At 39.2% G+C, this 16435-nt stretch overlaps 1 protein-coding gene across 1 annotated transcript in view; it reads right to left on the minus strand.

The window, feature by feature from the left end:
* SPRED1 (sprouty related EVH1 domain containing 1) overlaps positions 1–14790 on the minus strand; it is a 118198-nt gene extending 103408 nt beyond the window's left edge. Inside the window, exon 1 of the mRNA XM_032783913.2 lies at positions 13847–14790. Coding sequence (XP_032639804.1) covers positions 13847–13878 — 32 coding nt within the window. The 5' untranslated portion in view covers positions 13879–14790. The remainder of the gene's footprint in view (positions 1–13846) is intronic.
* Positions 14791–16435: the final 1645 nt, after the last annotated feature.

Genomic DNA, 16435 nt, shown 5'->3' on the forward strand with positions numbered 1-16435 from the left:
TAGAATACTGAAGTGTCTATATCAAATGGTAGAGCATGATTCCCCAATCTCTAAAATGTTGCTGCCACTTCTAGTTAGTAAGTAGCTTTTATTGTTTTGTAGCCTCAATTTTCAGTGCCCCAGGCAAGCACTTAACTGATTTGTGAAAAACCTCCAATACCTAACATGGGCTTGTTAACATGCAGAATTCTTTCCCACTGCCATAGCAACACTGCATGAAATGTTGGAGGGGGTATGGGGGGGGAGGCAGCCTCTACAAGAGGATGTTTGAAGTTTATGATAACATAGTATTGATATCTTAGATGTTTTAAGTTAGAGAATTTCAAGATGCATACAGAAAGGCTAACATACTGGAAACCTTATCAGGATTAAGTTTCAACATTTGTTACTCACCTACTAAAAAATTAAGTTTCCTGAAGGGTGGCACAGGTTAAGGGGAATTAAAATTCAGCCTACTCATTGACAGGACTTATTTTCTAGTGATTTTGTATGCATTAGGGGTCTGATTTTTAGAAGTGTTGAGCATCTGCAGTTCCCACCAGCTTCTTCTGACCTCCTGGGTACTCACCATCTCTTAAAAATAATTTCAATATGCTTTCACAGATATCAGCAAAAAAACAGAGGAAGGCCAAAGTTTTCAAGTGTGTCCACTAGTTTTTAAGATCGTCTTTAAAATATCTATTTTTCAGTTTTAGAGATGGTGAGCATCCAGAAATCTCATTTACTTCAGCTCAGGTGCTTTGTACGTCTAGAAAACAAAAACAAGGAGGCCTGGCACTAGTTTTGTAGAGAATTCAATAAATGAAGCACCAAATTAATGGACACTGTAAAAGACACTGACCCTAACCCTTACCTGTAAAGTGTGCTTCTGTCAGATGCGCATTACCAATTAGGCAGAAAGAAAAAATTCAAATGTTTAGTGTGCTGAGGAGAATCACAATGTTTTAAGAAGAGTAAGAAAAGAATATCACTAAAGCATATGTAAGAGTAAAAATTTTCCCTCAGTGAAAGAGAAAGGAATGGGTGAATAAGACATGGGGGGGAGAGGTAAGCTTCCAAATTGATATTTATGTAATAACTCAGCTTCCAGGTAAGCATTAAAATATCCTAATTAAAATATTAAAAGGCACAGAAAAAGTACTATCAAGCTGAAGAGTTTTAAGAAGCAGTTCACAACAATCCTGGCTAAAAATATTATAGGGTATTGTACAGACTTGCCCAGGAGTAACACCACTGATATCTGAAAACTGCAGTAAACAACAGAGCCTTTTATTAGTATATGAAGAAAAGAATCAGAGTAAAACTGTCTAAATTACATACAAAAAAAATAGGACAAGGTCAATGTTTCAAAGAATATTACTCAGAAGTTTGATCGTGTCAGAATTAAGGCTAGAAACCCTATTTCTGTCCTTTGACCATAGGCATGATAGTCTAATTATATGATTGCATGCTATTTGTTCTACTCCTGCCTCATTCTGTCTGCAGGACGAACAGTGAATGAGGCAGAGGGTCGCAAGAAGAGGAAGGATGTTTCCTTGTGTTTAAGGCATTGTACTGCAGGGTTCTATTCCTGGCTCTGCAACCCTGTCAGAAGTCTTCCCACTTATGTGCTTGCACTAAGGTTAAATAAGCATATGCTGGCATTTTCAAACTTTTGAGTGCTTGACTTTGCAATATTAATGTTCATTGGGCATATTTTTGTATGCCATTTGCAAGTGTTTTTAAAGACCCAAATGAAAATAGAAAAATGCCATCATAAGGAATCACAGTAACTGCCCACACGGGCCGGAGCCCAGGACCTTTAAAAGCCACAGCACAGACCTCTAACACTTGAACTATATGAGTACCTTGTAACAGAAATAGGCAGTTATCCTCTGGAGACCAGAAGGGGATTTAAGACACACTTTGCCATTGCCTTAAAAGTATTTGATAGACAGAGGAATGAAGGGAATTGGGAATTTTGGATTCTATTTCTTCTGGAAAAGGGGGGGGAAGACAGCATTGTCAAACAAATAGCTTCACCATATTCATTCTCAAAGGCAGTATAATTAAGAATCAAATAAATCCTACTGGAGACCTGGGACCAGATTCTAATCCCTGCTCCTACCCCTTTATAACATTCAAGATGTGTAAGGAGCTATAAGGGGAGAAGAGAGGCCCACAGAAAGAGTCCCTCAGCATAGAGCTGGCATACATACTGCTATCCTGCCCCTTCACCGTGGCCTCAGCATAGCAGTTTACTGGGAGCAGTAATGGAAGCACCAGAGCATGGAGCACTTCAGTAATTCTGTACTGCAGCCACACTCTCAGGCAGCCACATAAAGATGCCATAAAAGAGAGCAACCTGAGTGATCCCCTTCCCCATTTCCCTTTTTATCCCCTGCCTTCCTGAATGTCAATGGCATGGCAGAAGCCACTCCTGCTGTCATTCAGGACCTGCTACTTCACCAAAATAGGGCTGTGCTGTTCGAGAGTGGGAAATCACAGGCAGTACATCATGTTGTGAGCTACACCTTACTGATTCTGTTTTAGCCTTTTAAAAACAGGACATGTCAGTTTTAAAAAACTATTATTTTAACAAAAACTTATTTAGCTATGTTACTAACAATGATATAAATTAATAAGATCATTTTACAAATCCAATTTACTCTTCACTGTGCTTCTTGTTTACTCTCTGCATTAGTCTCAGCTCCTGGGGAAAAAAAAAAATCAAATCAATTTCATTTCTATTAATAATCAATTTCAGCTTCAGTGCTGCAGTGATGGAGTGTCACATATTACAGGTGAATGTTTATTTGTTTAAAATTGTTCTTTATTGAGTTATTTTAAAATGGACAGGGAAGCATTTCTACAGTTTTAGAGAAGCTTGTTCTCACAAAAATTAAATATGGGAACAAATGCAAGTTGACAATATTCCTTTCATTGTTTTAAACAGAGATATATTTGGCTTTTCAAAATACGCATATACTAATTAGGAATTTGAGGTGGAACCTTGTAAAGGGTGGGGAACACATCATCTGTTTTTACTTCTATGCATTTATTCTTATCTTTGAAGGCCTCCTTCATCTCCTTTCTTTAACTAAAATAAACGTTATTTCAAATTCTGGTACTGTTTGTGATGTTCTTCTGTGACATACATTGGGATCCTATTATTTGGTCATTTGCATTGTTCACTGAACTAAAATCTGTGCTTGTCAGAAGGGGAGAACCTAACTACTTACGTTTCTGTGGCATCATATCACTAATCACTTTATTCAAATGCTATGTTGTCAAAAGCAATACATTCTTACAAAAGAGGCACTAAAATGACAATACATGGACTTTTTGCCTTTCAGGTTAACACAAAGATCATGAGATGAAACAATACAGTTGTAATGTCAACTTGTGTTAAACTCTAATGATATTTTAAAATAAATCTTCAAAAGCAAGTACATCTGAGATAAACATCTGTGGCACAAAAAGTATTCTGTCAGTGCTAGGAAGCAGGATATAGTTAGACAAAAAACCACTGTCTTATCTGCCTATAAGGAAATTAGGTCCCAAACTACTGAGCTTAAGTGCAGCTTTTTCAAGCTTGCTATACACTTATTTAATCTATTTTTAATGAACCTGTGGTGGCACTATGAACCAGTGGAATAGAAGCTTTTAATGTTCATGTGTTCTTTTCTATTTTCGCATGACTGACAATCTATAAATACAATGATCATGATTTATTACTTTGGGAATTACTTTTTTTTCCCTCTCTTCTCCCATGTTACTTGGATTGAGTTGGGATTTTATTCAGGACTACAATTATATGCAGGAAACCACTACTGAACTACAGGTGTTTTTCATAGTGAACTGCAGTATTTAGAACACTTAAATGCATGTTCCCCCCTTCAAGAACATACTTGAAGAAATTGATATTAATTCTTATCTACCTTAAAGGAGGCCAACAGTAGAAATAAAATAGTATCCAAGCCACCATTTTTATAGCTGATAAATTGAAATAATGGACCAACAATACGGGATCTGGGGGTCATAGTGGATCACAAGCTAAATATGAGTTAACAGTGTAACACGGTTGCAAAAAAACCAAACACCATTTTGGGATATAGTAGCAGAAGCGTTTTAAGTAAGACACAAGAAGTAATTGTTCCGCTCCACTCTGCACTGATGAGGACTCAGCTGGAGTATTGTGTCCAATTCTGGGTACCACATTTCAGGAAAAATGTGGACAAATTGGAGAAAGCCCAGAGAAGAGCAACAAAAATGATTAAAGGTCTAGAAAACATGACCTATGAGGGAAGATTGAAAACATTTGGTTTGTTTAGCCTGGATAAGAGAAAACTCAGAAGGAACACAACAGTTTTCAAGTATATAAAAGGTTGTTACAAGGAGGGAGAAAAATTGTTCTCCTTTAAACCTCTGAGGATAGGACAAGAAGCAATGGGATTAAATTGCAGCAAGGGCTATTTAGGTTGGACATCAGGAAAAGCTTCCTGTCAGGGTAGTTAAGCATTGAAATAAATTGCGTAGGGAGGTTGCAGAATCTCCATTATTGGAGATTTTTTTAAGATCAGGTTAGACAAACACCGGACAGGGATGACCTAGAATCTAGATAATTGCTTAGTCCCCTGCACTTAAGCATGGGTGCCAGGTTTCTATAACTTTTGCTGGTGCCCAGAACGGGTCCAAGTCTCACCCCCCACATGGGAGCAAGACCATGTCTCTGGGAGGGGCTAGGTGGACAGAGATAAGGGGGCTGAGGCTGGGGCCACAGCTGGGGATGTGTGTGGGCAGGGGACTGGGACTGGCTGACAGTGGAGCTGAGCCCATGTTCCTGATTACTGGTAGAGCATGGGCACCATGGGCCCATATAACTTGTTGCCTATGCACTTAGAGTAGGACTGAGCTAGATGATCTCTTGAGATTCCTTAGGGTATGTCTACACTACCCGCCGGATAGGCAGGTAGTGATTTATTGGGGATTGATTTATCGTGTGTAGTGCAGACACGATAAATCGATCCCTGATCGCTCTCCTGTCGACTGCTGACGCCAGCTCGGCGAGAGGCAGAAGCAAAATCAACGGGGGAGCCGTGGCAATTGACCCCGCGCTGTGAGGACACGAGGTAAGTCGAACTAAGATACGTCAACTTCAGCTACGCTATTCTCGTAGCTGAAGTTGTGTATCTTAGGCTGACCGCCCCACTCCCCTCAGTGTAGACCAGGCCTTACAGTCTTACGATTATGAGAATGGTAGGTAAGGATTAGATGAATTCAAGACCAAAAAATGTCATCTTGGTCTCTACATTGATAAAATGTGTTTAAAGCTCTCCCTAGATCTAGAGGCTGGTCTTTTTTACAGATCCTTCTTGATAAAGACATACAGCATATTCATGTTCCCAGTGGCATATATCAACAAAAGTCACTGGGAGATATGGGCCAGCAATTTTTAATCACCAACTGCTTCTTCTTAAGCTAATGTCTTGAGTCAAAAAACTTGTTTTCTTCTTATCCAATACTGGATAAATGAAAAGGAGAAACAAGGTGATCCATATTTTGCTATGCTACTCTTATGCAGGATAGCTGTTTTATAAATAAGCTATTCCACCTATTACTCTCAGTTGCTTGATAAGTAAGCTTTTCTAAGTATGCTGTGCTAAAGATCTCTCTCTTTCTTCAGGAAAGGTATCTGGGCATCAATGCAAACAGATCAATGAAGATTTCTGCTTCATGTGAGGCTGTGGTAAAAAAGCGAACAAAATGTTAAGCAGCACGCAGAATGGGACTGTGATAAATACTACAATTAAAATGTTTTTTCTACATCAGTGGTGGAGTCTCATCTGCAATACTGGGTATATTACTCATCATCCCATTTTAAACAGAATACAACAGAACTAGAGTGGGTTTCAGTAAAGAGCAACATGAGTCAAGGATATGGAAACTCTTCATATGAAGCAAGGATGAAATGTTGGGACTGTTTACCTTAGAAAAGGAGATGATTAAGAGAGGACAAGATAAAAGTATGTAAAATAAAGAATGGCATAAAGAAAGCCAATCAGGAGCTTCTGTTCTCCCTGTCTCATAACACAAGAACAAGGGGACATTCAATGAAATTAATAGGTGGGATATTCAAATACAATTCAAGGAATTACCAGGGAATTCATTGCCATGGGAAGCTGAGGCCAAGAACTAACAAGATTCATGAAGGGATGTCAATATCAAGAATATCGAGAATTTATCATAATTGAAGATAAAAATTGTGTGGGAGGGATATCATGCTTCATGGCTTAAATCAGTTTAGAATTATGATGAGATCTAATATAGGGGCAGAATATTGCAGAAGTACTTAGTGTGGGATTCTTATACCTACCCCTAAAGCACCTGGTACTGGACACTGTCAGAGAGATAGTACTAGAATAGATGGACATTAAGTCCAATAAATATGGCAGTTCCTGTGTGCTATCCAAAGTCATTGAAACATGCTTAACCCAGGGGAAATCTGCAGGGTATATTTGCATATTTAGGCCAGCACAAAATTTCATACCACTTTATGTGATGTTTTTATGTCACTTACATTAAAACTCTATACATATTATAGTTTCTTTCTGATTTTTCCCTTGTCTTAGAAATACAAGATCACTTCTCTGCAGGGCAGATTAATTTAAAATCAAAGCAACAAAATCACCAACATAATCCTGATTTAAATCAGCAAGCAGGAAGCCTATATTTAAATAATTTCGATCTTGTTTTGCAATTGCACTTTTAGTTATTTCTCCAAAGAATGCTTGATTCTCATTGGTTGGAAACCATAAATACACACTTATTTGTAACTAAACATAACACTTATGCTAAATTTGGACTTTTTTGGGTGGGGGGGGCACTAACCAGGAGGATAAAGGTATACAAGTGTAATGTCAGTAATTATATATTTTAACTTAATTTATCCAGTCTCAATTTTTACATTTTTGTGTTAGAAAATGGTGAATGATGCTTTTCTTATTTACTAGATGATTAATATTTTACTTCTGATTTCTATTAAATTTTAGCTGAATGGAAACACAGATTAAATTACAAATGCACAAAACTAGCATATTTTTATTAAATGAAACTACCTTAAATGTGCTGGATATGTAAGAAAAAAACGTTTATCAAACAATGTTATATATAATACTGATTTATTAAACAAAGGAAGGATTAATTGTAGTTAGTGAGCTGAATTGACTGTTTCTGGTCACAATGCCCTTCAAGACAGTAGAACTAGTAGACCTCATCCTATTAGAAATAGCCCGTACAAGTAAACTCAATCCTACTACTTGTTCAGCCAATCACGAAGACAAACAAGTTTGTTTACATTTACAGGGGATAATGCTGCCCGCTTCTTATTTACGTCACCTGAAAGTGAGCACAGGCATTGGCATGGCACTTTTGTGGCTGGCACTGCATTACATACTAGATACACTAGACGTCTGTATGTCCCTTCATGCTTTAGCTACCATTCCAGAGGACATGTTTCTATGCTGATGCCACTTGTTAAAAAAATAATGCATTAAATTTCTGACTGAACTCCTTGGGGGGAGAACTGTATGTCTCCTGCTCTGTGGTTTACCCACATTCTGCCATATATTTCGTGTTATGGCAGTCTTGGATGATGTCCCAGCATATTATTCAATTTAAGAACACTTTCACTGCAGATCTGACAAAATGCAAAGAAGGTACCAACAAGAGATTGTTAAATTTTGAGTCAAGTGCTGTAGCTGTCTTTAGCAGTCTGATGTGCCTTCCAAAATCTGAGAGGGACGAGGTGTGGAACATGCTATCAGAGTCTTAAAAAAGCAACACTCAGATGCAGAAATTACAGAAACCAAACCACCAAAAAGGAAATCAGCCTTTTGTTGGTGGCATCTGACCCAGTTGATGAAAGTGAACGTGCATCAGTCCCCACTGCTTTGGACTGTTATCAAGCAGAACTAGTTATCAGCATGGAAGCATGTCCTCTGGAACGGTGGTTGAAGCAGACAGTTGCTGCTTAGTATTATTTTTGGTACTTAAAATAGATGATAATAAATTTAAGCCTTAACATTTTAAAATTTTAAAAACAGATTTATTTTTAAAAATAGCCTGTTACATTTAAAAAATTCGTTTTAAAAAAAGTCTATTAATTTTTAATCCACTCTTATTCTCTTCCCTTTTTGCCTTCAATTTCAACACTGTATTGTATTATTTTTTCATCACTTCCAGCATTAACTTTTCATACTTCTATCTCTGAATTCTCTTAATCCATTTACGCTGACACTAGCTCTCCCTAATGAATTCTCTCTCCATGTCCAATTCCAGATTATCACAATAAACTAGGCAAAGAAGTTCCCCATCCTGCCTTTATAAGCAGGAAAATAAAAACAGTATCATATGTTGATCCATTGTGAAATTACGATTTTTAAATTTACTTGACATTCTTTCAGTCTTAAAATTAAATTATAAACTTGAAATGTTTAAACTCAGAGTTCACTTTGTTAAGTAAATTGATGCATCTCCACACACTTATACATATAAATTTCAGTAGCACAGCAGAGATGCATGGACACAGACAGTAATTATATGCAGAACAGACAAACAGCATATACACAGATATCTGTCACAATGAAGAACTAACCTGCATATACTTTTATAGATATGCAGAAAATGACTAAAGGACAAATTAAAGACGACCTGCAAAATGATGCTTCAGTCATGCAGACATAAATCATACACTTAACCTTTACTCATTAATAGTCCCCTCTGCGTGTGATCAGGACCAAAATTAATAAATTTCATTAATTTCCAAAATACATACTGAATGCCCCTACTATTCAGTTCAACTGTTCATGTAACACAAACCACCTTTAAAACAACCAACTTTATTTAGTTTCTCCAAATAATGCCACTGACTCCAGTTCTACTGCGACATCTTAGAATAAATTTTTCTGTGATATCACAACAATCAAGGAATGCTGCTAAAGCTGACCCATAAGTGTTTTTTCTTGACTTCTCAAATTATTATGTAACCTGAAAGTTCATTTGCCTTCAGAGTAATAGCTGGGACATAAGGCCAAATAAAGAGTATGAGAGTGCCAATAAAATTGGTATGATTCTCCAGAAATCCAAAATAAACTATGCCCCAGAAAGAAACAAGTTATAAAATGGTAGTGACAATCTAATTAGTGAATTCAGAAGGGACACCATCAATTTACATTTTTTAAATCTCTCTCGTTTTATATAATCTGTTTGTAGTACACGTAAGATGTTATTAAAAGTGACAGAATTTTAGAAATCCAATTTTTTTTTCTATTTAGAGTGTTTGTCCAAGTTGCAAAGGTGCATTATATAAAAAGAAAGAAAGGAAGAAAGAAAACAGACCAGTAGTTTCATTTCCAGGGTCAAGGTCTCATTAATCTAATCAGTCAATATTTTGGATGGAAATACAAGGGGATACTTAAAAACATTAATTCTATTGCAATTTTATTTTAAAGTTCTAGGAAAACATTTACATTTGTTTTAGATTCTGTATAACCTAATTTTATTTTTAAACATTTATTATTATTTTAGTCTAGTTTTGGGGGTACATCTAACAACATTTTTCCCTCCACACTGAGTGTATGTCTTGCAACTGGATAGCTCAGATCTGCCATGACATGACAGATTGATATACCTCTCTGATAACACTGTCCGTTCATTGTCAAAACTATGGACAGCAACATACCTCCATCATAAAAAAAATAAATTTAAATACAGTTAACAGGAGAAATATATAACTTGATAGTTAAAGGAAATGAGAAGGCTATATGAACACAAGATCACCTTTCATCCATAAGAATCTCAGAACAATTTACAAATCAGAGCCTAAATGTACAAGCCTACAATATGCACAAACGACCTCCAAAATTCAGATCAGGAGAAACAGTAAAGAGGTCTTACAGAATCAGGCACCACTTCTCTCACTGAAGGGCAACCTTATATATGAGATATATGGATATAATGAGAAAAAACTGCTAGTAGGATGTCACTTATTTTTGGACTAATGGGTCCCAAAACAGCACTGTATTACAAAATGAGTTTAATAATTTCATCCAAGTTTAATGGTTATTTGTCCACATAAAAAAAATGCCACCTAATTTTAACTGTCATATTGCTGTAGCTGTGTTGGTCTCAGGATATGAGAGAGAGAGATGGTGAGTGAAGTTGGCCCAATAAAAGATATTACCTCACCCACCTTCTCTCTCTATTTAGTAGAAAGTTTATTCTGTTCAACTGAGGCCCAGTGATGGAATTATTGAGGTGCTTCTGGTTAAGAATGGAGGTATATACAGGAGAGGGTAAAACTTTGCCAAGTGCCTGTTCATGTTATGCATAGCTCAAACCAGCATTATTGGCTCATGTCCAAGAGCATCAAGAAAAATCTTCGCTCTTCCACTATATCAAAATAACAAAAATGATTCAATGTTCTTTTTATTGTCCATCAGCCAAGTCAAACTGCCATGAAAACAGTCCCAGTCAGGCCCCGTACACACAAAAATAATCTGCTTGTTCACCCTTTACCACAAAGATGAAAATTAAAACAAAAACTAAACAAAAACACTACAACTACTTGCCCAACTACAAAAATACCTGTCCATAGTACGCAGAATTTTCTATGGCTGCCTTCTATATATTCATTTAAAAATACAAGAAGCGGTGACACCTGATATAGCTTTTAACTTTCACATCCTTTTATTTCACAGACACCATTTACAGTAAGATACAATATATTCTTAGATGAGATCAAACTAAACAAGCACATAGCTCAATCCTTTAGTCCTTCTGCATGAATGGGAGTTTTGCAAGCACGAAGACTAATGACCAAGCTTCAACCATAGTTCTCAGTTATTTATATTGCAACAAAATGTCTTTCCAAGTACCCGTATTTGCCTTTACTTGATGAGAAATTTGTAGATGAATATATTAAGGCAAAAATGTTCTCTCCTCTGTTGCTATGTGAAAGATGCACACAAACAGGTGAAATGGTAAAACTAAGCGCTGTCAAACCACAAAGTAAATAAAATGAAAAAGTCAGAGGTTGTTTTAAATTTTTCAGTTATAGTAATTGAGTGTTTTTACCTACTCTGATTGTAGGTAAAAAAGCTGTTCACACAGAAAAATGATCTTTAAGTTGACAGTGCCTTGTAAGTTTTTACATTAATCTGTTTACATTCAAGCATACAGAAAAAATAAAAATGGACCCAACTGAAATACCATAAGTAAAATTTCACCCTCATTTCTGATAAAGTGTTGAAGTCACTCAAACATCATTCTGCTGGTCTGTTAACAACAAAACTCCCCCAATCCCTCCAAAAAGCATCCATCATATATTTGTTAAATATACCGTTTGGATAGTTTATCAATACTGTACATAAGCATTTTAATACAGCAACCCACTCAGTACTTCTAACAAGGGGTTCAGGTAACCAGATTCAATTTGTTTTGTGGCTGGGTAACTAGAATCCAACAACTAAGTGTCCTTGAATATCTGAATTTTTTTTTTAATTGGGATGCTCACAATTTTTTAAACAGACTAATTCAAAATATAATTTCTCATACAGCATCCTCTACACCGGTTCAATTTTTTTAAAAAAAAAAGTATTCTGCTTCTTTGATATTTAAAAAGGTCTTTTCAGCAAGAGAAGGAAAAAAAAAGACTGTCTAAATAGGAAAGTAACTATACAGAAGTGCTGTAAAAATTCACAAAAAGAGAAAAATATTTCCTTTTCATTGACTTTTCAATTTTAACCATCTGAAGCATTTGTTAACAGAATATACAGCATTATCTGAGATATGATTTTCAAGCCAATATCATCTCATTAAGGTTAGACTTATTAGAAACACTAGTATTTGATATTCCCTGGTATAGAAATAAACACTAGTGTTATACCAATATCATAAAAAGTAATTTCAGTTGTTTATTGCTATAGGAATTGGCAAAATGGTTAATATTTTGTCTTGAAAACAATGCAACAAAATGCACTGGTGAATTTGGTTTTTCAGTATTTTATTTCTAATTCACTGTTTCTAAAGATGAAATTACTCTAACTTCTTAACACTCCTTTGCTTAATACATTTTGAAATGTAATAAAGAATTTTATTTGAAAAACAAAAACAAAGAAAAACCAGCAACAAAAAGTACAGGTTTCTCCAGGCTCGCTAGCAATAAGCAGTCTTTCCCCCACTGCACTCTGACATAAACCTCTTAGTCTCTCCTCTGTCTATGCAGATCTAATCTGCAAGTCTGTTTAGCACAGTGTTCTGCACTGTGAATGGACAGCCAGGTATTTTATGAATGGAGTAGATCACGTGCTCCCAGCACCTCCCCGAGCTGATATTTCCCACATAACTCTGTCAACAAGCAATTTAAAAAAAAAAAAAAAAAAACAACACAACAAGTAGACCTGAAAATCCTAACGTTCAAAGCTTCCTACAATAACCAGTCCGTTGACGTGCAAGAAAAGGCCTATACAATTTGCCCGGCAGGTCTTGTTGAATGTCAACGGTGATCGTGGTTTATTTTTTTTTTATTTTTTTATGAATGGAGATTGTGGTATGCAAATTAGAACGATTCACAAAAAAGAAAACATGGCGACTGCTTCTGCCTCGTTACACTGATACTGAAGCAAATTCACCTTCTAAACCACCTCAGTGTAATGCTTCGTGCTTTACAGACTGGAGCTCCGAATTTCTCAAAACTCTGGTTATCCAACTTTGAAAATGTAGTCAATGTTTTAAAAAGAAAAATGCTTTTCCTTAAAGAGGTACATCTTAAGGAATGACGGTTTTATTTAGAGGAATGCAAGCAAATGACAATCTGCCTCCTACTGCCAATGAGATTTTTGTCAAATAAATTAACTCGCTATTTAAAATATTTTTTTTAAAAAGCACACGACTGTTATTTTCCATCACCAAGAGCTGTCTCTGCACTATGACGAGCCACATCACTCGTAAAAGAAATTACAGCAAATGACTAAATTGCAAATCATTATTCTGGAAAGGATTACACAGCCTGTAGCAGTCAGAGCCAACAGTAACCCTTACGCACTTTATACTCGTAAATGTTTCTGATAAAGACTAAGATCAACCTATCGCAAAACACGTTGCACTTCTGTTTTTGAACTACATAAGACACATTTACTAGATTATTATTTCTTCCCCTCCATCCAAAATGTAAGTATCACAAACTAAATGCAGTAAGACATATCTAAAAACCACGAGGCCGAATTATTTCATCCAAGATAGGTACATGAAAATTTGAGACTTGCTTTCCCCTTAAAAAAGAAGTCCCAACAGCTCACTTAAAAAACAAACAAACAAAAGCTTTAGGGGAAGATTTAAACTTTATTTACATTGACTGACTCATCTAATTAAAATTCAGGAGCAGTCTCCTGCAGGATGAAGCTCCCACACACTAGTTTCCATGTGGACCATCTATGAGATAAGATTTGATCCCAGGCGGCGTGTGGAGGAGTGGGGTGCACTGTTGGTATCTGTTTGGACATTAAACCCCCCCCCTGTTCCCCAACTTCAACACACGCCGCCGCCACTACCTGGCCACTTTTCTGTCATGCAGTAATTGCACGGCACTTTCATGGAGCCTGGGTCCCCATCTTTATGAAATAAGCTCCTAAAACACAAGAAGAGACCCTCAGGATTTCTATACATGTACGCACATATGCGCAATATAAACATACACACGGACACAGATCCAAAAAGCTAGAGCAATGCAGCGAGGTAATGCCAAAATGTAAAGGCAGGGGAGCCAGGAAATAGAGGAATCCGAAGAAGAGGAATAATATTTCCTTACTCGTTGTTAGAAGTCGCCGTCTCTTCGCTCATTTTCTCCTCACCGTGATCCGACAGCGAGATGGAGCAGCAGCACCGACGCAGCCAGGGCGCAACAGGAACTCACCAGAAACCTCACCATTGTTAACCCCCAGCTCTGCCTCCTCAACGAGAATCGCTCTCAAGGCTGCAGGGGCAGGGGGCGAGCCTTTTATCCGAGAGCCGCAGGGACTTTGCTGTCCGGCGCTGGAGCGCAGCCCCCTGCCTCAGCGAGGCTGGTAGCCGCAGCCCCTCTGGTCTTTAACGGGAACAGGCTGGCGCTGGTGGAAGAGGAAGGTTCCCAGCTGCAGTGAACTCCACGCCGCCGTCCTCCTGCTGTAGCTCATCTCCCGATGCAGCTACCTTCAGTGCCTTCCTCCTCGCCGAGCGGGCTCTCCCCTCGCAGCGCGCCCCGGGGCAGCAGGGAGGGGAGCAGCCGCGGCAGAAATTCCTCCGAACAGCAGCGGCTGCGATCCGAGGGGGAAGGACGGGACGGGGGGCAAATCACCCACCCCTCCCTAGCGAGCAACAGCCCCAAGCAGGGAAGAAGCCGGGGGATGGGGGTGGAGCGGGGAGGCGCTGTGAGGCAGCCGGGGGGGATGGGGCGGCGGGATGCGTCACGGCTGTTTGTGCGAGGAGAGTGGGAATGGGGGGAAGGAGCCAGCGACCGTCCCGCTGGGGGGCGGAAGGCAGAAGCCCCCAGCCGGAGCCGGCGATAAGTTCAGCACCCGCGCTCCGTCCCCAGCAGCAGCAACTCCATTAACCGTAGCCCCGCGCTCTCCTCCCACCGCCTCCTCGCAGGAAAACTGGGCGGAAGCGTTGACTTCAGGCTCCTTCCGCCGCCACAGCTTGATTCCAAATAACCAGGGGAGAGAGGGGGGCGGCAGAGAAAATAATCCCCTCGGGCCCCCCTCCCACGCCCGCCGCTGGAGAGGCCTGCAGTGCCTCCAGGGCAAGCTAGTTTCCTGCAAGTAGTTCCTTCCCTTCCACTCACTTCTCAAGGAGTTGTCAGTGTCACACACACACTCTCAAAGGCGCGGAGGGATCTATAAAGCACTGCAAGCGACCCCCTCTCCCTCCTCTGTGTGCGTGTGTGCGAGAGAGCGAGAGCCTGTGGCTGTACGTATGGGAGGGAGAACTGAAGAGAGTTAGCAAGAGAACTAGAGCTGCTGCCTGCTGCAATGTCTGGGAGGGTGAGGGCCCAGAGAGGCTGCAGGGCTGTAAGGCAACCCTTGCAGTGTGCAGGCAACTCGTTTCCCATCCTGCAAAGTTGGATCGGCCGGTGCTGTTCCCTTCCCATAAGGGCTGGAGTCGTTGGCAGGCAGGGAGGCTGCCCTGGTGCAGCACAAAGCGTGTACATGGCACACACTCATCTGTTACTCTGCTCATAAAGTGGGCTCTGCTGCCACACTGCAAGGGGGCGGACTGGGTTAATGCATGCAGCGCTGGTGCCGAGGTTGCATTGCTGCACCACAAACATTGCATGGTATTCACCGAGTGCTGCTGGGTTAAACTGCATTTGCTTCTATTCACGAAGGAGGGAATGGTTAATTTACAAAGAGCTGCTCCCATGGAAGGCAATGGGATTTTTGCCGTTGAGTTCAGTGGGAACAGGATGCTGCTCCGGTTACATGCCAATAGCTGCTGCAGAACATGCTTATTGCGTGCATTAATCTTCTTGCCAATGCAAGGAATCAATATACTTTCTGTAAGCCCGAGCCAATACTTTTCTGTTTATTCAGTCCATTTTTTAATGCATGGATTTGTTTCTGACATGCTTGGAAGGGGTATGTTAATAAGCACGAGGTGTAAGATTGCAGACATGGAGGAATGCGAGAAGGGATAGTGTTTGCCGTCAGGTTGTTGAAGCGTGGCCTGACACACTTCAAACAAATGCCTCTCCTTCTACAGTACACGTAGGAGGCCCGTGACTGCAATTTATCATTACTATCAGAGTTCGCATAGACACATGCAAAGTGTTTTTAGTTAATCGAATATTTATTTCCTCGTTAAACTCTCCTATAGGGTTGACAGGCTTCTTTACCAATGTGGGTGCACCTCTGGGATATCAGCAACAACAGCACCAATGTCTCGTTGTTTTGTCCTGTGGAGAGGAGGAGGCGTTTAGAAAAGGACAGAAGGGAATGGTTAGTGGATTATGTTTTCAGTGTGTCCTCCTCTATGTAATTCCTTATTGATGCTGCTTTTAGGAACAAGGATAGAATGGAAAATCTAGAAACATGGTTAATTTTTTAAAGATGTGCTATGCTTACCTTTAATTTATCCAGTTTAAATGCTTGTGGATGCACTATCCATAAAATGCACATTACTCACTGTACCTTTTCAGTTTTGAAGAGAGCCCCCTTTATAATTAGTTTGTTTATGGTGTAAATCTGGAAGCAGTTTACTTGTGTAGTTTACATTATGACAGAAGAAAAACAATATTAAAAGGCATATGCAGTGATGTTGTAGCTGTGTTGGTTCCAGGATATTAGCAAGAGAAGGTGGGCAGGTAATATCGTGTATTGGACCAACTTCTGTTGGTGAGAGAGAGAGAGACAACCTTTTACAC

Source organism: Chelonoidis abingdonii, chromosome 4 (genome assembly GCF_003597395.2).
Source record: "Chelonoidis abingdonii isolate Lonesome George chromosome 4, CheloAbing_2.0, whole genome shotgun sequence".
Taxonomy (NCBI): domain Eukaryota; kingdom Metazoa; phylum Chordata; order Testudines; family Testudinidae; genus Chelonoidis; species Chelonoidis abingdonii.